This window comes from Ornithorhynchus anatinus, chromosome X1 (assembly GCF_004115215.2).
Source record: "Ornithorhynchus anatinus isolate Pmale09 chromosome X1, mOrnAna1.pri.v4, whole genome shotgun sequence".
NCBI classification, from domain to species: Eukaryota; Metazoa; Chordata; class Mammalia; order Monotremata; family Ornithorhynchidae; genus Ornithorhynchus; species Ornithorhynchus anatinus.
In genome coordinates this window covers 105,568,111-105,588,994 of record NC_041749.1, presented here as the reverse complement: position 1 = coordinate 105,588,994, position 20,884 = coordinate 105,568,111, and the positions used below count along the sequence as shown (strand labels likewise).

General features: G+C 53.7%; 1 protein-coding gene and 1 non-coding gene across 2 annotated transcripts; one reads left to right on the top strand and one right to left on the bottom strand.

Moving 5' to 3' along the window:
- Nucleotides 1-37: 37 nt before the first annotated feature.
- DUS3L (dihydrouridine synthase 3 like) lies at nt 38-9,875 on the bottom strand. The gene is made up of 8 exons (XM_029051119.2): nt 9,737-9,875; nt 7,334-7,637; nt 4,593-5,165; nt 3,973-4,014; nt 2,698-2,850; nt 1,635-1,751; nt 345-410; nt 38-238 (listed from the first exon to the last, which is right to left on the bottom strand). Exons 1-8 carry the CDS (start codon nt 9,853-9,855, stop codon nt 38-40), a joined length of 1,575 nt encoding a protein of 524 aa, XP_028906952.1. The 5' UTR covers nt 9,856-9,875.
- Nucleotides 9,876-11,720: 1,845 nt separating this feature from the next.
- On the top strand, nt 11,721-11,858 carry LOC114806827. Its single transcript, XR_003754885.1, has one exon. It is a non-coding gene; the product is annotated as a small nucleolar RNA SNORA7 (small nucleolar RNA).
- The last annotated feature ends 9,026 nt before the right edge of the window (nt 11,859-20,884 follow it).

The following is a 20,884-nucleotide window of genomic DNA, read 5'->3' as shown; positions in this document are numbered from 1 at the left end:
ACCCTTGCTGTCCTGGAAGACCAAATGAGGTCTCCCCTCACAGGCTGACCGCCAGTGCCCTCCCTTGGAGGTGAGAGGAGCCGAGAGAGACAATTCTCTCCCCCCGACCCCCCTGCCGCCGACTCACTGTGACCAGTGACACGCCCCAGGCCCGGAGTTCGGGGAGGAGCCTGTGAGCCAGGTTGGCCTTCTCCTGTACTCCCGTCCGGATCTTCACAGTGAGGGGCACGTCCAGCACCTGCAGACACAGACGGAGGCGGACAGAGACGGAGAGAGAACGTGCAGAGGCAGGGGGTGATGCTGGCTCAGGTTTCCACCTGGGGGCCTCGAAGGCCCGCCCTTACCGAATTCATTCCTCGGACAATCTGTTCAAACTTGTTGGAGCGATTCATCAGGGCACAGCCCCCGCCCTGAGAGAAGAAGCAGACACAGGCCGTCTGAATGAGGTCCCCTTGGGCAGGGGCCGGTCCCCACAGTGCTCCCTCCTCTCATGTCGCCCCGAAGGCCACCGCTTCCAGAAAGCTTACTTGGATTTACCCTACTCAATGGCCAGCCCTCGACACAGCCCAGGCTGCTCCCGTGCGTTCCCTCCGCGACCACAGCTACCCGTCCGCCCACCCATCCGGGCTCTCCTATCAGACTGAGGGGTTCCCGGCTTAAGCTCTACCCCAAACTCAAAGTGTCTGGATCAGGGCTCGCTGAAATCTTGGTCTCTGCCAGATAAATTCCTCCCTAGGGAATTGGCTGCACCTTGCCGGCATAGGAACAGCCCCTTTCTCCCAGGCACGACCCAGACGCTGGGCCCCCCCGACCACACACACACATACAAACACACGCAGCCCAAGCGAGAAGTGGGACCGGGGGTTTACAGTGATAAGGAGCCCCATTGGTCATTGCCAGAGGAGGGTTAAAAAGCCAGGCTTCCTCTTGGTCTGACACCCCCTGCTGCCTCCTCCTCTGCCTTTCCATAGGTGGGACCCCAAAAAGCTGTCACCACGTGGGGTGGTGGGACGGGGAGGTGCCGTCGACTCAGGCCCAGCAGATGCTTATCAGGAGGGGCAAGGCCCCCCAACCTAGCATGTGGGGCCCAGGGCAGAGGGCTCTGGCACCAGCAGGTCCCCAGTGAGACAGCGGTCACTCGGAGGAATCTTGGTTCTTGCCTGGCCCGCCTCATCGCCCATGGCCAATCTATTCCAGAGGCAGGCCTCAGCAGGCAGCCGGGCTCTGGGGCTAATCTTGGCCAGAAAGCGATCCCCAGAGGCCACTTCCTACCCCACAACTGTTGGATTTGTCTTTTTCAGGGAATCGCCCTTCCCTGGGCAAATACGTCCCCCTCGGTGATTTGACGGTTTTGTAAATATCTGTACACCTGTTTCCTCCATTAGAGTGTAAGCTCCTCATGGGCAGAGAATGTGTCACTTCTTTATTTGGTACTTTCCGAGTGCCTAGCGCATACAGCGTACTGCACGGCGTGGGGGCTCGACAAAGGTTACCACTGCGGCTGACACGGCTCCCGCTGCCGCTTCCGTACTGCAGTCAGAGAACCGGCTGAGGACCGCTCCCCCTGGCAGTAAGATGAGGAGGCAGGCTCCCCTCAACCCCGTCAATGCTTAGAAATCCGGGCAGATGGTTACCTTCTTGTACACCAGGTCGATCGGGCACCCGACATTGATGTCCACAAAGTCCACCTCGACGGTCTGGTTGAGCAGTTCGGCACACTTGGTCATGGTGTCTGGAAACGCGCCCTCCAGCTGTGCCGGGGGAAGAGACGGGTCAGGGGAGATCAGGCCCACGGCCAGGCTGAGGCGGCCCAGTATCTCTATCTTGGGGGCCACCCAGTCGAAGGGGCGGGCGCAAAGACCTTCGAGTCGGATGTGTTGTTTAAGGATCCCGCTCTCGGACCTGGCTCTGTTCAAAACCACCGAGCCTCCCGTTCATGGACTTGCACCACCTCCCCTGCTCCCCAGAATGCTCTGGGCTGAACTAGATCCAGCTCTCTCAACGAGCAATGGGGCAGAGGTATCGGTGTGTATGTGTACTCAAAACCCACAGGACACTCTTTTACACCTCCAAATCTCATCGGAGCACACAGCAATCAAATGATGATTCTTGCCCTCCAGTTATCAGAAATCAAATTGGGCCTGGCAAAAAAGACTCTCCCCCGACAAAACTGTAAGGGGGCACCCACCAATGCTGCAAGGTGGCAGGTTCAAAACAAACAAGAGGACACATTTCTGTGCCCAGATAGGAAGGCGAGGAAGGGTTAAGAGTAAGGAATCTGCCCGCACAGGGAGATGTGCAGCCAAAAATCTAAGTGATTTCACAGAGGGGTCCGAAACGCGTCACTCAGAGGGAAGGTTATGGATGCCGGACGGTCCATCCCTAATGGTGAGAACACATATCCAGGAAGGCCACCGGCACCCAGCCTCTTCAAGTGGTGCTGGTGCTGTTGCCGAGACCGAGCCTGGGTGAATGGCCCAGGGGGCTGACCGGGGAGGCCTGGCCCCCTGCAAGCCCTGGACTTTCCGCCCACGTCCGGCTCTTGCTGAGTGCCCAGACTCCTTACGGGAACTTTCAGCTGAGAAACAATCCCACTATTCCCTGCTGATCAGGACCGGGAGAGGTCAAGCCACAGAAATCCCCAAGAATCTCAGGAGAGTCTCCCCGCTGGCCCCAGCTGGACGGCGTGGCACTGACCTGGACACCAAAGAGGTCCTCGCTGTGGTGGCGCTTGAGTAAGGCCCACTCGGAAGACTGGCCCTGGAGCAGGTTCGTGCACACAGCCATCTCTCCACAGGTGACGTCAGCCCCGAAGCGCTTGCAGATCCTCCGGAAGGGCAAATTGCCACACTAAAAGTCCCAGGCACCCAGATCCAGTCCGCGTCACGACCCGGTGGCCTCCAGGGGCAGGTGCCCCTCCGCCCACCCGCATCCCCAGGTGCCCCGTGAATTGCACCCAATCCATTCCTCCCAGTTCAGAGATGGCAGCCCCCAGCTCCTCCCCGCCAAACCAGGCCCCCAGCTCCAGGACGGGGGCCCCTCCCCGAATCGGAGTCGGAGGACCAACTTCGACTGACAGGGAGCCAAGGGTAGCCCAGAGCCTCTGCTTGGCCAGGCGGTGCCAGCCGGAGCCCCGGGCCCGAGGCCCGGCTCCCCCAATGGCTTCCGGGATGACTCGATGGGGGAGTGAGGACTACGAGGGTCTCTGCTTCTGGTGGCCGTCCCGGGAGCTTGTCTTCTATGGGCACTCGCCACCCCACACTCACTCAGCTGCCAACACTCAGGGAGCAGAAGCCGTGCAGGCAGAGACAGACACGCAGGTGCCCGAAGAGGCGCTCGGGCAGAGAGCCCGTCAAGGACGGACACAGAGCCGAACCCCACCCTCTCAGATAGCCACACTCAGCTTCCACTATCCAGAGATCCAGGGACAGTCATCGCCCAAAAAGAGGCACACGCAGCCACACAGAGTCCCCACTTCATGCATCTAGGCTCCCCCCACCCCTCTTACGAATCACAACCAAACTCTCTCCTCCTCCCCAACACCCTGCCTACAAACAAGCAGCACCCTCTTTGGATTCCAGTCGCTGGACTAGGAGACCTCTCACCTTCCCAGTAACTTTGGGCGCTTCGAAGGCTGCAGGACATCGACTATCTCCAGTTTCCAGATGTCCTGCTACTTATCCTCTACCCCCTCTACCATTTTCTCCCAAGTGCTTAGTTCGGGGCTTTGCACACAGCAAGCACTCAATAAATAACATCCATCGACGGATTGACTGAGCCGAAACCGAGGCAGAGCTTCGAACCCATTCCCAGACCCGCCCTGGGCCAGGCCTCGCTTGTGGTCCCCGGCGGAGACTAGGGGCCCGGTTGGGCAGTTAAGACCCTCTGAACATTGACCAGTCACTCGGTCTCCTCTCCCGGGCTTCCCAAGGGAGGGGAGCACCTTCGGTCTATCTGGGAAGGTGGACGTACCGTGGTGAGCGGGGCCAGGTACAGCTTGCCTCGGATGTCCAACTGGAAAAACAGGAAAGCGACAGAGGTTAAAGAATCGGCAGGGGCTTCTAGAGCTCAGGTAACCTCTGGGCACCTGGCCGGACTTTAACGATCCCTAGGGTCGCAGGCCTCAGACCCCTTGCGGTCACCTGCCTGCTCTTGGGTCTACTCCCTTGAGCCCACTAGGAAGTGCCTACTTATGGTGAACCTGACTTTTTCTTGCCGCAATCGAAGCCTGGGCCCCCCGGGGGGAGCACACCAGCTGGTCCCACGACAGAAGTAGCTCGGCCCACACTCTCTTTAAACCGGGCCCCACCCTCTCTCCCCAAGATGGCACCGAAGAACCAGTGCGGTTTAGGGAGTGGGGGATGAAGCTACACTCTCTGCCCCATCCACGCAGTGCCCTGCCCACGCTTGGGCTTTAAATGGGAGAGCGCCCAGCTTGGAGACAGAAAAGCAGGAAGCAGGCAGCCCGTTCCTCCCCAACCCACCTCCTCCCCTCTAAGCTCGGGGCCTGAGCGCCAGGATCCGAGAGGGGCCGAGTGGCCCCGACCCTGGTGGGGGACCCCCCCCAAGGCCCGCCCCCCACCCCTACCCACCTCCTTCTTCTCGGCTGGCCGGAGTCTGATGACATCCTCGTCGGTGAGTGGTCCCGACGTCTGGACGGTGCCGCTTGGGGAGGCGCCGCCCCCTGCTCTGGGCTCTTCCTCCAGCCCCCCGGGCTGGGGCTCCTGGCCCTCCAACTTCAAACTCGGGGCTTCCTCCGCAGGGGCTGGGCCCTCCCGCCCCCCGCTCCCCGCCGACCCCCCGGCCCCGGGGTCCGGGGTCCGGCCTTTCCCGGCGGACGGTTTGTTCAACTGTCGGAGGTAGCGCTCCGAGCGGCTGAAGAGCACCTTTTTCTTGCGCAGCTGCTGCTGGAGCTCCTTGCTCAGGCTGTTGCGCACCAGCTGCCTGTCCCGCCACTGTGCGGCCCGCTCCTCATCCACCAGGTTCTGCTGCCGCTCCCCCAGGTGGGCCCCGGCAAAGCGGCAGGTGACGCCATAGATGCACTTCCCGAAGGTGTCGAACAGGACACACCTGTCCCCGAGGTCTGGGGGTTTGGTGGCCATGTAGCTGGCTAGGTTGTGCAGGAAGCGGCAGCGCTCGCCGAAGAAGCACTTGTCGGCTGACGCCTTCAAGGAGAGGGAGAGGAACTGCTAAGATGCCTTCCCTGTCGCCCCGAGGTGGGCAGGAAAGCCCACCAAGCCCCTCGTCCTCACTCATTGATCTTCAGTCACAGGATCGCGGGGTACCGGCCTGGGGGCCTGGGGGCACAGACCAGTAGAAAACCAGAACTGGAGGGCTAACTTTGGATCTGGGAAGGGGCGGGGTGGGGAGGGGCACGTGCAAACTTGGGGCAGGAGCCCAAAGAGGGAGCTCAATAGCGGGGAAGGAGTTTAGGGAGGGAAAGGGAGCTGTGGAGGAGGGTGAAGAGAGGCGGACAGGAAGAGAGGGGAGGGAGAGGGATGTCAAGGTACTCACCGGTGCCGCCTTGGTGGTTTTCGCCCCCATGGGGCTCTAGAGCCCTAAGAAGGTAAACAACCCTCCTGTCCCCCGCCACCCCCACCCCAATGAACCCACCGGGTTCCCAGTGGAGGCCGAGACCCTACCACCGGCCCAGGAGATGCCCAGCAGCGAGCAGCGGCCCCCTCCCGGGCCCCAGAGTGGTACCGTGACTCCGGAGCCCAAACCCCACCGCCATCCCCAGCCCCCCAACCTGGCGATCCGCCAAGGCCGCTCGGCAGGCCGAGCGGATGAGCTGAATGCCCTTCCCCCTTCCTCCTGCTGCTGCTCCGTCTTCAGTCCCCCTCCAGCTCCAGGAAGTCAAACGGGCCAGCTGCAGTTATCCACCCCAAAAGTTACTGGGGAGGGAGGGGGTGAGAGGGAGGAGAAGCTAATGGCGTCACCAATCACACAGTTGCGATAGAGCCCCTCTGCCCCGGTGAAGGTAGTGTCTAGGTAGCGTAGCTAGAAGGATGTGAGATGATGTCAATAACTTCACTTCTCTGGGCCTCAGTTTCCTCCCCCTTAGACTGTGAGCCCCATGTGGGAAAGGGACCGTGTCTTCTCAGATTGTATTGCATCTACCCCAGTGCCTAGCACACAGTAAGCGCTTAAACAAATCTCTATAATTATGTGTTATCTACGTAAGTGGGCAGAGAAACCGACAGCAAAGAAATCAATCAATTGCATTTATTGAGTGCTTACTGTGTGCAGAGCACTGTACTAAGCTCTTGGGCGAGTACAATATAACAGACTTGGTAGACACGTTCCCTGCCCACAACGAGCTTACAGTCTAGAGGGGAAGACAGACAGTAATATAAATAATTTATAAATACGTACAAAGGTGCCCTGGGGCTACGGCGAATATCAAATGTCCAAGTACACAGACGACGCAGAGGGAACCAAGGAAGAGAGGGCTTAAAATGGGGACGGCCTCTCGGAGATGCGACCTCAATAAGGCTTTGGTGATCTGGCATATACAGAGTAAGAGGGAGTTCCAGGCCGGAGGGGAGAATTGGGCAAGGGGTCGGCGGCGAGATAGATGAGATCGAGCAAGCCGGCGCTAGAGGAGCAAAGCGTGCAGGCTGGGCTGTAGTAGGAAATCGGTGAGGTAAGCAAGGAAGGGTCGAGCCGGTTGAGCACTTTAAAGCCGACAGTAAGGAGTTTCTGTTTGTCGAGAAACACCTAGGCGAGCTACGGTGGCTGAAGGGTAGGCACGACCAGGAAGCTGGGGGGTGGGGAGAGGGAGGGGTGTCCATTTAATTCTGCAAATGTCTCTAGAGCTTTCATTTTCCAGAACATTTTCTCAGCACTGGTCTCATTACTTCTCATAACCTCCCTGGGAGGGAGGACGAGACGGGCAGGAACGTTTCTCCACACTTTACAGATGGCTGGGCAGAGGCCCAAAAGTTGTCCGAGGACAGAGCTGGGATTGTGAGCCTCCCAACAACCACCAGCAAACAGTTGCCCCTAAACTTAGACTTACTACCTTTCTTAGGGGCATGAACAGGGGTAAAAAGGTCCTTTACCGATCGATCAAACATCCTTCCGAGTCCCGAGGCAAACAGGGAACGGCTACTTCTAGAAAATGATCCAATTTCAGCCGCTCCACGACCTGAGAATTTCAGGTCCCACAATTCTCTTATGGAGAACGTATAGAACCTAGGTCAGAGTGGACCAAGGGCTATTTTCTGGACCTGCCAATTTTGATGGTTTTTGGAGGGACTCCACTTAAAAGCCCAAGTTGCAGCGATGACAAGTGAGGGCCGGGGCCCCGGACCCCACCCCACACACCCACCTGGATGACACTCGGACACAGCTTGTTCTCACTGTAATGTGTGGGCTTCACATGCGGCCGGTTCTTATTCTGCCCCCTGGCTCTCCTTTTCTGCTGTTGCTCCACCTCTTCTGCTCCCTGGCCCTGGGTTTCTTCCTTCTCATCTTCAAGTTTTATCTTCTTGGTTGTGGGTTCGGGCAAGCCCTGACAGATGGGTTCTTCCTCTTCGGCATCTCTTCCGGTCGGCTTCTCCGTGCCCTGGCCCTCTGCATCTTTCCCTTTGGTTTCCAGGAAGGTGTGGAACTGCTCCTTGGTGGTAAGGTACCTGTGGAGGAGGGGATTACACAGTCTCACCCCTTGATTCAACAAGTGTGAGCTCGGACATCCACCCGCCTTCCTTTCCATTGCAGCTCAATGTCCCGCTCCTTAACTCTCATCATACAATCATCAACAACATTAAGTGTAGTGGGCAGAGCACTGTACTAGATGTTCAACGATCACTTGAAGCAGAAGCATGGCCTAGTGGAAAGAGCCCGGTTCTAGGAGTGAAGAGAACCTGGGTTCTCATCCTGGCTCTGCCACGTGTCTACTGTGTGAACTTGGGCGTGTCACTTTGCTTTTCTGTGCCTCGATGACCTCACCGGTAAAACAGGGATTAAAACTTGAGTCCCATGTGGGACAGGGTCTGTGTCCAACCTGATTAGCTTGAATCTACCCCAGCGCTTAGCCGTGTCTGGCATGGAGTATGCGCTTAACACCCAAAAAAACTTCCCCCAAACCCCCTTAGACAATGGAGAGAAGTAAAAGACACGGCTCCTGCTCGCAACGTACTTCACTCTAACGGGGAACCAACCATTCTCCAACCTGGCAATATCACTCCTCCCCCTGTGGAACAGTGGGGACTAAGCAGGTTCACTCTTTGGGCCTCCTTGAGCTGGGGGGAGGAGGGAGAAAACCATAGATCCTGGCAAATATGGTGACTGCAGCTGGCACTTGGATGACTGTGAGAGACTCGTGTGGATGGGTATGGAGATGTTAATCTGGGATAGTGCGTCTGAGTGTAGGAATAATCCTTGGTGAGCACGGAATGCGTCTGTTTATTGTTTTATTGTACTCTCCCAGGCACTTCATTCGATATTCATTCGACGGTATTTATCGAACGCTTACTGTGTGCAGAGCACTGTACTAAGCGCTTGGAATGTACAATTCGGCAACAGATAGAGACGATCCCTGCCCAATGATGGGCTCAGAGTCTAATCGGGGGAGACAGACAAAAACAAGACAACATAAAGCACTTAGTACAGTGCTCTGCACACAGTAAAGCGCTCGATAAATATGAATGAATGAATCTGAGGAAGCGGCACGGCCTAGCGGAAAGAGCATGGGCCTGGGAGTCAGAGGATCTGGGTTCTAATTCTGACTCTGTCACCTCTGCGACCTTGTGCAAGTAACTTCTCTGTGCCTTGGCTTCCTCATCTGTGGAATTAAATAGCTGTTTTCCTCCCCCCTGTTCCACCCCAACTTAGCCTAGGAGAACCCTGTGGGCCAGGGCCTGTCTCCGTGGGCTAGAACGGTGCTTGACATATGGTAAGCTCTCCCCGGATACTATAATAAAGACTTGTGGCTCAGAGAAGCAGCATGGCTCAGTGGAAAGAGCCCGGGCTTGGGAGTCAGAGGTCATGGGTTCGAATGCGGCTCCACCGCTTGCCAGCTGTTTGACTTTGGGCAAGTCACTTCATTTCTCTGGGCCTGTTACCCCATTTGTAAAATGGGGACGAATAATAATGTTGGTATTTGTTAAGCGTTTACTATGTGCCGCGCACTGTTCTAAGCGCTGGGGTAGATACAGGGTAATCAGGTTGTCCCACGTGAGGCTCACTGTTAATCCCCATTTTACAGAAGAGATCACTGAGGCCCAGAGAAGTGAAGTGACTTGTCCAAAGTCACACAGCTGGCAAGCGGCGGAGTCGGAATTCGAACCCATGACCTCCGACTACCAAGCCCGGGCTCTTTCCACTGAGCCACGCGGCTTCTCAGCTGTGAGCCCCACGTGGGGCAACCTGATCACCTTTTATCGCCCCCAGCGTTGAAACGGTGCTTTGCACACAGTAAGCGCTTAACAAATACCAACATTATTATTATTATTATTATTGTGGCCGGTCGAGGAGACTGGTGTGCGGCCGAGGCACACTGTGACCGCACAGTCCTCCCTAGGATTCAAGGATCAGCTCAACCGGGGGCGTCTCCCCGACTTCAGGATGCGCCCACTCGGCCCCCAAAGCCGGACTACAGGCCCCGAGGTCGTCCCCCGCGGCCAGAGGGGTCAGCGTCCCGACATCCCACGCGCCGGGAACCCCGCTGCACGCCGGGACGGGCCGCGCGCGCGCCTACCCCATTCCCCGGCGACAGGGGACCGGGACTCACTGAGGCTTGATGGCCGCCACACCCCGCTCCGGGGACCCAGCTCCAGTGGCGGCGGCACCACTCCCACCGTCGTGGCCGCCCTCGGATCGACTCTCCCCCTCTGCTTCTCCTTCCGCCATCGGCCCAGCAGCCCGGAATGAGGGATGGGAGGCCTCCCGGGCCGCCTCGATCAAGAGAGAGCGTGCATACGTGCGTGCGTGCCGACGTACGCCCTCCCGCTCCAAACGCCTCAGGGGCAAAGGGGCGGGGCCAGAGGATTAGAAGGGGAGGGCGGCCATCCCATCCCCCTGCATCTGGGGGCTAAGCAATAATAATAATAATAATGTTGGTATCTGTTAAGCGCTTACTATGTGCAGAGCACTGTTTTAAGCGCTGGGGGAGATACAGGGTAATCAGGTTGTCCCACGGGAGGTTCACAGTCTTCATCCACATTTTACAGATGAGGTACCTGAGGCACAGAGAAGTGAAGTGACTTGCCCACAGTCACCAAGCCGGGATTCGAACCCATGACCTCTGACTCCCAAGCCCAGGCGCTTTCCACTGAGCCACGCTGCTTCTCATGAGGGTGGCTGTTAAGCGCTTACTATGGGCCAGGTATCTGGGATGAAAGGGATTCTACAGCCGTCATCTTCACCTCTCCATCATCTCCCCTTCAAGCGCGGCAGCAGCGTGCCCCGGGGCGTAGAGCTCGGGCCTGGGGGTCAGAGGATTTGGTCTTAATTCTGGCTCCGCCCCGTCGGACGAGTAACTTCTCTGTGCCTCACCTTCCCAATCCATAAAATGGGAAGTAAATCCCACTCCCTCCTACTTAGATTGGGAGCCCCAAGTGGGACAGGAACTGGATCCAGCCTGATTTCTCTTGTATCTACCCCAGTGCTTGGCATATAGTAAGCATTTAGCAAGTGCCATTATTATTACCATTATTATTTCCCTTTCACGCCCTTTGTATTTACCAGGAACGTCTTTCTTATGTTTCACCCGATTCTCTCCTGATGCAGCTCCGATTTATTTACTCCCCTCCTGCCACCAGGACGGTCGGAGGCTTGAGGATGGGGCTTCAGCTTTCTTACCTTGGAGAACTTCATGGTGAGAGGAAATAAAGGGGGTTAAGGTGGGGGAATTCTGAAATGGCTCTGGCCTTTCTCCTCCTCCCCTAACAGCACTGTAGACCAGGGTCACTTTTAAGGGTCACTCTAGACTGTAAACTCATTGTGGTCAGGGAACATGTCTGCTAAATTGGATGTATTCTGTATTATGTATTATGTAGTACAATGCTCTGCACATAGTAAGTGCTCAGTAAAAACGATTGGTTGATTTCACCATCCTTTCTTCCGTGCTTACCTCTTTCCCTCATTGCCTCTTGTCTCTCCCAGCCTCTTGTCTCTCCCCACTCCAGTCTGCACTTCACTCTGCTGCCTGGATCATTTTTCTACAAAAACATTCAGGACATGTTTCCCTACTCCTCAAGAACCCTCAGTGGCTGCCCATCCATCAAAGAGAAACTCCTCACCATTGACTTTAAAGCAGTCAATCACCTTGCCCCCTCCTACCTCACCTCTCTGCCCTCCTACTACAGTCCAGCCCACACGCTCCGCTCCTCTAATGCTAACCTTCTCACTGTACCTCAACCCTGTCCATCTTGCCGCCAACCTCTCACCCACATCCTGCCTCTGGCCCGGAACACCCTCCCTCCTCCTATCTGACAGATGATTACTCTTCCCCTCTTCATAGCCTTACTGAAGGCACATCTCCTCCCAGAGGCCTTCCCTGACTAAGCCCTCATTTCCTTTTCTTCAACTTCCTTCTGCATGGCCCTGACTTGCTCCCTTTATTCATCCCCCCTCCCAGCCCCACAGCACTTATGTAGGGATCTGTAGTTTCTTTACTTATATTAATGTCTGTCTTCCCTGCTAGACTGTAACCTCAATGTGAGCAGGGAGTGTGTCTGCTACATTGTTCTATAGTACTCTCCCAAACGCCCTGTCCCCTCTCAGGGTCGCACCTGGAGAGTTTCCAGTACTCTATCAGTCTCAGCTGTGGGAGGGAGAGTCAAGCAGAGGCCTACCCATTCCATTCCTAGCTTGGCCAGTGGCTAGCGAGTGGAAAGCAATCTGCTACAAGTCGAAACTCACCCGTGCTGGGCAGCAGTGGCACGGGAGGGAGTCAAGGGCGGAGACTAGAGTTTACTGCGCGGAAGGCGGTGATGGTAAACTGCTTCCGGATTTTTACCAAGAAAACTCTCTGGATCCACTACCAGAACAATTGCAGATAGAGAGCGGGGCATTCTGGGAGAGATGTGTCTGTGGTGTTGCTATGGGTCGGAAACGACTCAACGGCATAAGACAAGAAGCGCTCGGCACACAGTAAGCGGTCAATAAATACCATTGACTGACTAGCGATGGTGATTTGTGCTAATCGTGTTCTGTTTGGGGACTGGAGTGTGCAGTAAGCGAGTAGGTGGGCAGGGGCACAGTACATGGCAAAGGGTCTGCAGGAGTCTGGGGTCATCATCTTTGCTATTGTCATCATCCTAGTTAGTGGGTGCGGAGCACTATACCCCATCTTCCTTCCCAGCTGTCAACTGTACAGAAACCCTTCACGTGGTACTTAATTGCATTCTGGAAATAGCTTCTTCTGAATCACTGAATCAATGGGAAAATGCAGGGGGGTGGCGGGGACATTCAGACTATTCACGCTATTAGAATCAGAATCAGTCGTCTTTATTGAGGACTACTGCGTGCAGAGCTCTTGGGAGAGTACAATATAACAGAGTTGGTAGACCCATTCTCTGCCCACAAGGAGCGTGGCTCAGTGGAAAGAGTCTGGGCTTGGGAGTCAGAGGTCATGGGTTCGAATCCCGGCTCTGCCACTTAGCTGTGTGACTGTGGACAAGTCACTTAACTTCTCTGTGCCTCAGTTACCTCATCTGTAAAATGGGGATTAAGACTGTGAGCCTAATGTGATACAACCTGAGTACCCTGTATCTATCCCAGCGCTTAGAACAGTGCTCTGCACATAGTAAGCGCTTAACAAATACCAACATTATTAAGGAGCTTACAGTCTAGAGGAGTCTAGAAAAAATACATTTTTATGTAAGTACTATACGTCATCATCATCAATGGTATTTATTGTGTGCTTACTGTGTGCAGAGCACTGTGCTAAGGGCTTGGGAGAGTACAAGTGAGTTGGTAGACATATTCCCTGCCAATGTATGCTGAAGAGGAAAAGGTTGGGAGTAGCCTACAGTCTTATTTCTCTCTCTCAATGTCCGTCTTACTCCTTTAAACCTTATCACACTGTGCTCCTCCAGGTACCTTTCCTTGACTGCCAAACTCCTATCCTGTCCCCTCTCAGGATCTTCTGGGCCTGCTCCTACTTGGATAGTCTATTAAGTGGGCTGGAAAATGCCTGAGCCCAAACTAAGGACTGTTAACCCGGAGCAGTGGAGAGTCTGAGGGCTCCCACTTTCAAGATCCCTTCTTTTGCTTGTCTTGACACTGCGGGTTGGCCTGATGACTCTGCTGCTTGTTGTATTGCAATCCATTGTTACCTCTGTCTTTTCCCTGTCTTCCTCTCCGATTGTGAGACTCGTGGGACAGGAGCTGTTCCTGATCTGTTGTTTGTATCTACACCAGCACTGACCACAAGGCTTGGCACATAATATGCACCGAGTACATACCACCATCAGCTAGGAGATCTGCCTAACCCTCCGAATCTGTCCCTTGGGCAGCCCTGGTATCGTCTTCCACTCCTCAACATCTTTTTGCTGTCATGTTCACTCTGCCAATTCTTCCTTCACATTTCCTGAATCCACCACTCAAACAGCCACGATCCCAATTCAAGCTTTCATCGTGTGACAGTTCTTTTACCGATTCAGCCTCCTCAGTGGTCTCCCAGCCTCCAACCTCTCCCCCCTTCAGTCTCTACCCCATGCTGCTGCCCCTGACCATCTCCTGAAAATGTCCCTTAGCACATCTCTCCACTCCTTCCCAAACCTCCATTGGCCTCCTATTTCCTCCTGCTTCCAGCAGAAATTCCTTACCATTGGCTTCAGGGCTGTCCATCTTACCCAACCTTCTCTCTTAACCCGTTCCTTCTCAGCTTGCATTCTTGGTTCCTCCCAAGCTCACCTTCTAATGGGGCTCACTCTTGACTCTTCCCACCTCTGGCCCCTTGTCCATGCTATTCCTGCTTGCTGAAACTCCCTCTTCCTTCAAAATTTTTTTGTGGTATGTGTGAAGTCCTTACTATGTGCCAGGCACTGTACTAAGCGCTGGGGTGGATACAAGACACAATCCATGTCCCACATGGGTCTCATGTCTTAATTCTCATTTCACAGATGAGGTAACTGAGACACAGAGAAGTTAAGTGACTTTCCCACGGTCACACAGCAGTCAAGTCAGATCTGTCAGACCACAGCTCTCCCAATTTTTAAAGCTGTCCTAAAATTCCATCTCCTCCAAGAAGACTTCCCTGATTAGCCCCCAATGCAGCACTCATGTTGTCTCCACCCAAAAGCTAGTCTTAGCACTTATGTATTTTTACTCATCTTTGGCATTCTTATACACACACATATACATAAACACACACACATATATAAATACATATTCAGTCATACAGAATATTCAACTATTCAGCTATCTCATCCTAACATATTCCTGCTATTATCTGTTTTATCATTTTTCTTTCTCCCCCTACTACAATTTGTAAATAACCTATGTCTCCCCTATTATGCTCTAAGATCCTACAGGGCAGGGACCATAACTTTTGCCTCTGGTGTGATGATGATGATGATGATAGTAAATATTAAGTGTTTACTCTATGCCAAGCACTGTGGTAGATAGGAGATAATCGGGTCTGACACAGTCTCTTTCCCTCATGAGACTCACAACCCAAGTAAGAGGGAGAACAGATATTTAATCTCCATTTTACAGATGAAAAAACTGAGGCACAGAGAAGAGAAGTGACTTGCCCAAGGTCACACAGCAGGTAAATGGAAGAGCCAGGAGTAAAGCCCAGGTCCTCTGACTCCCAGGCCTGTGCTCTTCCCATTAGGCCACGCTGCTTCTCTCCCAGCACTTAGTACAGTGCTCTGAACACAGTAGGTGCTCAGTAAATACCAATGATCGATTAATTGGTTGATTAAGGGACAAAAGAATAAAATGTGATCCCTGCCCTGGAAGAATTGACAGTTTAATGAGGATGACACCCATTGGAGAACTCATTTGCTCCCATGGCTTCAACTGCCATCTCCAAGTGTGGACCTGGGAGCCAGAGGACCTGGGTTCTAAGCCTGGCCGAGCTTCTTGCCTGCTGTGTGACCTTGAAGTCACTTCACTTCTCTGGGCTTCAGTTTCCTCAACTGCAAAATGGGGATTCAATAGCTGCTCTCCCTCCTTTTTTATGGTATTTGGTAAACACTGTCGTAAGCGGTGGGGTAGATAGTGATTAGGTTGGACACAGTCCTCATCCCACTTGGGGCTCCCGGTCTTAATCTCCATTTTACCATTGAGGTAACTGAGGCGAAGAGAAGTGAAGTGACAAGTGGCAGAGCCAGAATTAGAACCCAGGTCCTTCTGACTCCCAGGCCTGTGCTCTAACCACTAAGCCATGCTGCTTCTCCTACTTAGACTGTGAGCTGTATGCGGGACAAGAACTGTTACTGGCCTGATTAACTCATATCTAGACTCCAAACTCATTGTGGGCAGGGAATGAACGTGTCTACCTACTCTGTTGTACTCTCCCAAGTGCTCAGTACAGTGCTCTGCACACAGTAAGTGCTCAGTAAATACCATTGATTGATTATAACAGCGCTTGACACACAGTAAGCACTTAACACATACCCTTTAAAAAAAAAAATTACATCTCTCCTTCTCTGCAGTCTCCCATTTCCTCCTGTCTTCAAGACACTCTACTTGGATGCCCCACCGCCACCTTAAACGTAACATGTCCAAAACAGAGCTCCCCATCTTCCCATCCAAACCCTGTCCTCCTCCTGACTTTCCCATCACTGTGGTCGGCACCACCAAGAGGCCTTCTCTGAGGTAGGTGTGAGAAGAGCCACAGGTATATCTTCTCCAAGAGGCCTTCCCTGACTTAGCCCCCATTTCCCCGACTTCTTCTCCTTTCCATATCAGCGGCACACCTGGATTTGTACCCCTTATTCACCCCACCCTGAGTCCTACAGCACTTCTGCACATATCTGTCATTTATTTTAACATCTGTCTACCCCTCTAGGCTGTAAGCTGCTTGTGGGTGGGGAACATGTCTACCCACTCTCTTATATCGTATTCTCCCAAGTGCTCAGTACAGTGCTCGGCACACAGTAAAAGCTCAATAAATATGATTGATTTATGACAAGGAGGCATAAATAGAGAAACAGACAGTAGTTAAGCCCAAGTCAATATAAATAACAAACACAGGAATTGGACCAATGATAAAGGCTTGAGGGCGGAGGTAGCCGATGGGGGAAGGCGGGGTGGAGATTGAGCAGGTAAGACTTCCTGGAGGAGTTGGTGCTTTAGGAAGGTTTAATGTGAAGAGGGACGTGGTTTGGACAAGACCGTTCCAGGCGAGGGGAATCATTCATTCAATCGATCGATGGTACTTACTGAGTGCTTACTGTGTGCAGAGCACTGTACTGTGGAAAAATGCACTAAAAATATATTAAGGGGAAAAATGGGAGTGAGCTCCTTGTGGGCAAGGATCGTGTCTACCAAGTTTGTTATACTGTGCTCTCCCCAGCGCCGAGGACAGCGCCTGGCACATAATAAGCGCTTACCAACTACCCTAAAAAATATGATCGATCTTTTGATTGATCGAGGAAGGAGAATCAGTTGTGAGGGACGGGAAGTGGTTTTACTTGGGATGAGCAAAGAATGCAAGCCGGTGCGGGCGGGGGAGGAGAGAGTGAATAGGGAAAGGAGGGCCGGAGGCTGGGGTTGGAGAGCTGCGGGAGATGTAGTTAGTAGTGGGAGCCCGATGGCCTCCATTTGTTCAGGTCAGCGCCACACCGTGGGCCTTAACCATTCTCAATCTTCTGCCACCCTCCAGTGGTCAACCCTGGGACGGCTGCCATGATGCTTAATTACAGTATTGGTCAAGCACTATCGGCAATTCTACGGCGTTTCCAGTGCCGACGGATGGATCTGCAAGCCGGACGGTGAAAGAAGAGGATAGAAAGAACATCGATTCTTTTGCAATGTGGTGTTGGAGAAGGCTTCTGTGAATCCCGTGGGCTGCCCAAAAAACAAACAAGTGGATTTTCAAGCAGATTAAACCAAAGTGGTTTTTGGAAGGCCAAATAACTCGACTCGGATTAGCATATTTCGGACACGTAATCAGGAGGGCTGAATCTCTGGAGAAGACACCAATGCTAGGAGGAGTCCAGGGAAAACGAGGAAGAGGCAGACGGGCAGCTGGGTGGGTGGAGACCCTAACAACGGTAATGGAAGAACCGTTAGGAAGGTTGCGGATTGTGGCAGAGGACAGGACATTCTGGAGAAAGCATATCCATGGAGTCGCTGCGAATCGGAGACGACTCGACGGCGCTTGATCATAATAATAATAACGTGCCAGGCAGCATACTAAGCGCCGGGGCCGATACAAGCAAATCGGGTTGGACACAGTCCCTGTCCCACAAGGGGCTCACAGTCTCAATCCCCACTTTAAAGAGGTGGTAACTGAGGCACAGAGAAGTGAAATGACTTGCCCTGGGTCACACAGCAGACAAGCGACAGAGCCGGAACGAGAACCCATGACTTTCTGACTCCCAGCCCCTTGCTCAGTCCACCATGCCATTCTGCTTCTCGCGCTTGAGATGAGTCTGTCATGACCTCTCCTATCTGCTGTTTCCCTCTAGCCAATCTCACCCTCCTCACTTCCGCCAAACTGATTCTCTTCCCCTCTTCAAAACCCTACTTAAAACTCACCTCCTCCAAGAGGCCTTCCCAGACTGAGTTCCTCTTCTCCCTCTACTCCCTCTACCACCCCCCTTCACCTCTTCGCAGCTAAACCCTCTTTTTCCCCCTTTCCCTCTGCTCCTCCCCCTCTCCCTTCCCATCCCCTCAGCACTGTACTCGTCCGCTCAACTGTATATATTTCCATTACCCTATTTATTTTGTTAATGAAATGTACATCGCCTTGATTCTATTTAGTTGCCATTGTTTTCACGAGATGTTCTTCCCCTCGACTCTATTTATTGCCATTGTTCTTGTCTGTCCGTCTCCCCCGATTAGACTGTAAGCCCGTCAAACGGCAGGGACTGTATCTGTTGCCGATTTGTTCATTCCAAGCGCTTAGTACAGTGCTCTGCACATAGTAAGCGCTCAATAAATACTATTGAATGAATGAATGAATGAATCATCCCTTCCCCTCCCCCCCGCCCAACCTCCCAATCTACCTCTTGCCCTTCACCCAGGTTGTAACCTCACTCCCTTCCACTCCAGGACTCAGGCCCTTTGGGGATTAACGGTTCTTTTTCTGCCCTTAAAAACACTTTCTCCACCCCATATCTCCTCTCTCTCTCTATCTCTGACTCTCTCCCTGGGCTTGGTTTATCTCCCTCTCTCTCTCTCTATCCCCCTCCCTCAGCCACATATTCTTTCTCGCTCTGGGTCTGTTACTTCACCTCCCCACCCCCTAAATCTGTCTAGCAATGCATCTCTATCCAAATCTGTCTCTCCTGTGACTTTCTGTCTCTGTCTCTCCTGTGAATCTCTTTGGTAGGCTCTGTCATGAGGGAAAGTATTGTGCTGGGAGTGAGCTGAGGGAGGGGAGAGTGTTTGGGGAGAGAAGAGCTCAGGGGCCTAAGGGGCCTGAGCCAGGAAAGTGGTAATGGATTTGCACAGCTCTGGTTTATCTTCCTTCCCAGCTGCCTCTTATCTCCCTACTTGTGTGGAGCGGGGAAAGGATGGGATTAAGGCAGAGAGCTTGATCAATGGAGAGAGAAAACAGAGAGAGGGAAGTCCGATTGGCAGGCTGGGAGAGAGGTAGGGGGGAACTCAGCCACGTTCATCTTGAAGAGGAGGGTGTGGGGAATGCAAAAGAAGTCGGGCAGGGAGAGTAGAGGAAATCAGGCAGCAAAATAAAAGGAAAGTGAATATCCTTGTCCCCTGGTTTTTAGCCCTCTGGACTAAGGCTTGGTTGGACTGTAGGGGCAGGAGTGAGGGAGACTGTGTGTGTGTGGTGGGGTGGAGGGGGCAGAGAGGTGCCTCTCCCTTTCCTCCTCCTCATTTGGAAAATGTTTGGCCATCTGAGGGGCTACCTCCTCCTATTGGGTTACGCCCTGATGGGCCGTGTCCCAGGCAGGGGTGGGAGGGCCTGGGCTCGAGCTTGGGGAGCCTTGCAACGAGGATCACAGTCCCTAGAGGAAGGCTCAGAGGGGGGAAGCAGTGTGGCCTAGTGCATAGAGCAAGGGCCTGGAAGTCAGAAGGAGCTGGGTTCTAATCCTGCCTCCACCATTTGTCTGCTGTGTGACCTTGGGCAAGCCACTTCTCAGTTACCTCATCTGAAGACGGGGATTAAGACTGGGAGCGCCATGTGGCACAAAGAGGGGTGTGGGAGGAAGAAAGCCTGGTGGAAGAAGATTATTCATCCCAGAGGAGAGAAGGGCGAAGGAAGGTTTGGTAGAGGAAGGGGATCAATCTCATGGAGAAGAGAATTATGGGAGGGGGAGAGCTGGCCGGACGGTAGGAAGGACTTAGATTGGATCTAAGGAAGAATTTTCTGAATGTGAGGCCTGTTGAAGCTGGTAATGGGGAATCAATCGATCGATCAATCAGTGGTATTGATTGAACACTTCCTCTGTGCAGACCACTGAACTAAGTGCTTAGGAGATACAATACAACAGAGTTGGTAGACACTTGCCCTGCCTAGAAAAGCCTACAGTCTAGAGGGGAAGCTGGAAAGGGAGAGGAAGTGGCTTTTCCGGGTGGTCTTTGGGCTGGGCTGCACCCTTACTCCAGTCACACTGACCTCCTCTTTCCTGTCCCAAGTATAATAATAATAATCATGGTATTTGTTACGCGCTTAACTACTTGCCAGGCACTGTTCTAAGCACTGGGGTGGATACTAGAAAATCGGATTGGACCCGGTTCCTAACCCACGTGGGGTTCACAGTCTCAATCCCCATTTTATAGATGATGTAACTGAGGCCCAGAGAAGTAAAGTGATTACTTGCCCAAGGTCACACAGCAGACAAGCAGCGGAGCCGGGATGCAAACTCATGACCTTCTGACTCGCAGGCCCATGCTCTATCCACTATGCCATGAGGTGGGGCCGTCTGTAGGTTCTGTGTATGTCCAGTCTGCCCCACCAAACGCGGGACTCCTAAGGATGAGGACTGAGTCTATCCTGTTTTCCTTTCCGGAGCGAGGGATCCCTGGTGTTGGGGAAAGTAGGCTTGGAGGGAGAGCTTCATGGCTCACAGGATCCTCCGCTTGGAAGGGAATTTGAGGAAGTCATTTTGTCCAACTCCCCGTTTCCACCTATCACTGTTGGAAAATATCCTGGGAAGGAAGATGTCCAAAATTTGTGGCCTTTCTGTTCCAGGGTCTCCCACCCTTTCCAAGCAGGCCAATCTGGTTTGGGGATGGATGGGGGTCAGGTCCGTTTTCCAGTCATTCCCTACCCCCCCACCTCCAGAATCTGGGCCAGGGTCTTTCCCGGGATTCAACACTCCCCTTCTCCTTCCCTACCCCAGCCTCTGCCTGCCGCATCTTGGAGCAGCAGGAGTTGGGGGAGGGGGCGGAAAGGGCAGAGCAAGGAGAGAGCTGAGGCCAAGAAGCTAATTAATCCAGTTTATCTTGAGATTAACTTTTCCAATTTGTTCATTTCCCCCCACCCACCCCTCAACGTGCCCCATCGCTGCCCAGGCGAACAAACCGATCTGCTCTGCAGCTTTATCTTGGGAAACTGCAGAAGGGCATCTGGTTCCCGAATATCCTGGGCTCTCTAGGGTCCTGCTCACGCCACCCTCGGGGATGCCCTGGGGGCAGAGGGGGCAGGGGAGGATGAGAAGGCTGGGAATGGGCCCCCCTTCCCGCCCCCACCCCAAGGGCATGGCCCCTTGGCCACTCTTGTCAGGCTCTCCCCACACCACCCCCTTTCTTCCCCACCTCCAACACATCCCAGCTGAGCATCTGCCCT

Bases quoted from the DNA above. Each gene is read 5' to 3' on its own strand.
- DUS3L (XM_029051119.2), bottom strand. From the start codon at position 9,855: ATGGCGGAAGGAGAAGCAGAGGGGGAGAGTCGATCCGAGGGCGGCCAC. The intron at 5,166-7,333 runs GTGGGTGTGTGG...CTCTCCTTGAAG, and splicing joins TGTGTCCGAGTGTCATCCAG to GCGTCAGCCGACAAGTGCTT. The intron at 2,851-3,972 runs GTACGTCCACCT...TGGGACTTTTAG, and splicing joins ACCTGGCCCCGCTCACCACG to TGTGGCAATTTGCCCTTCCG.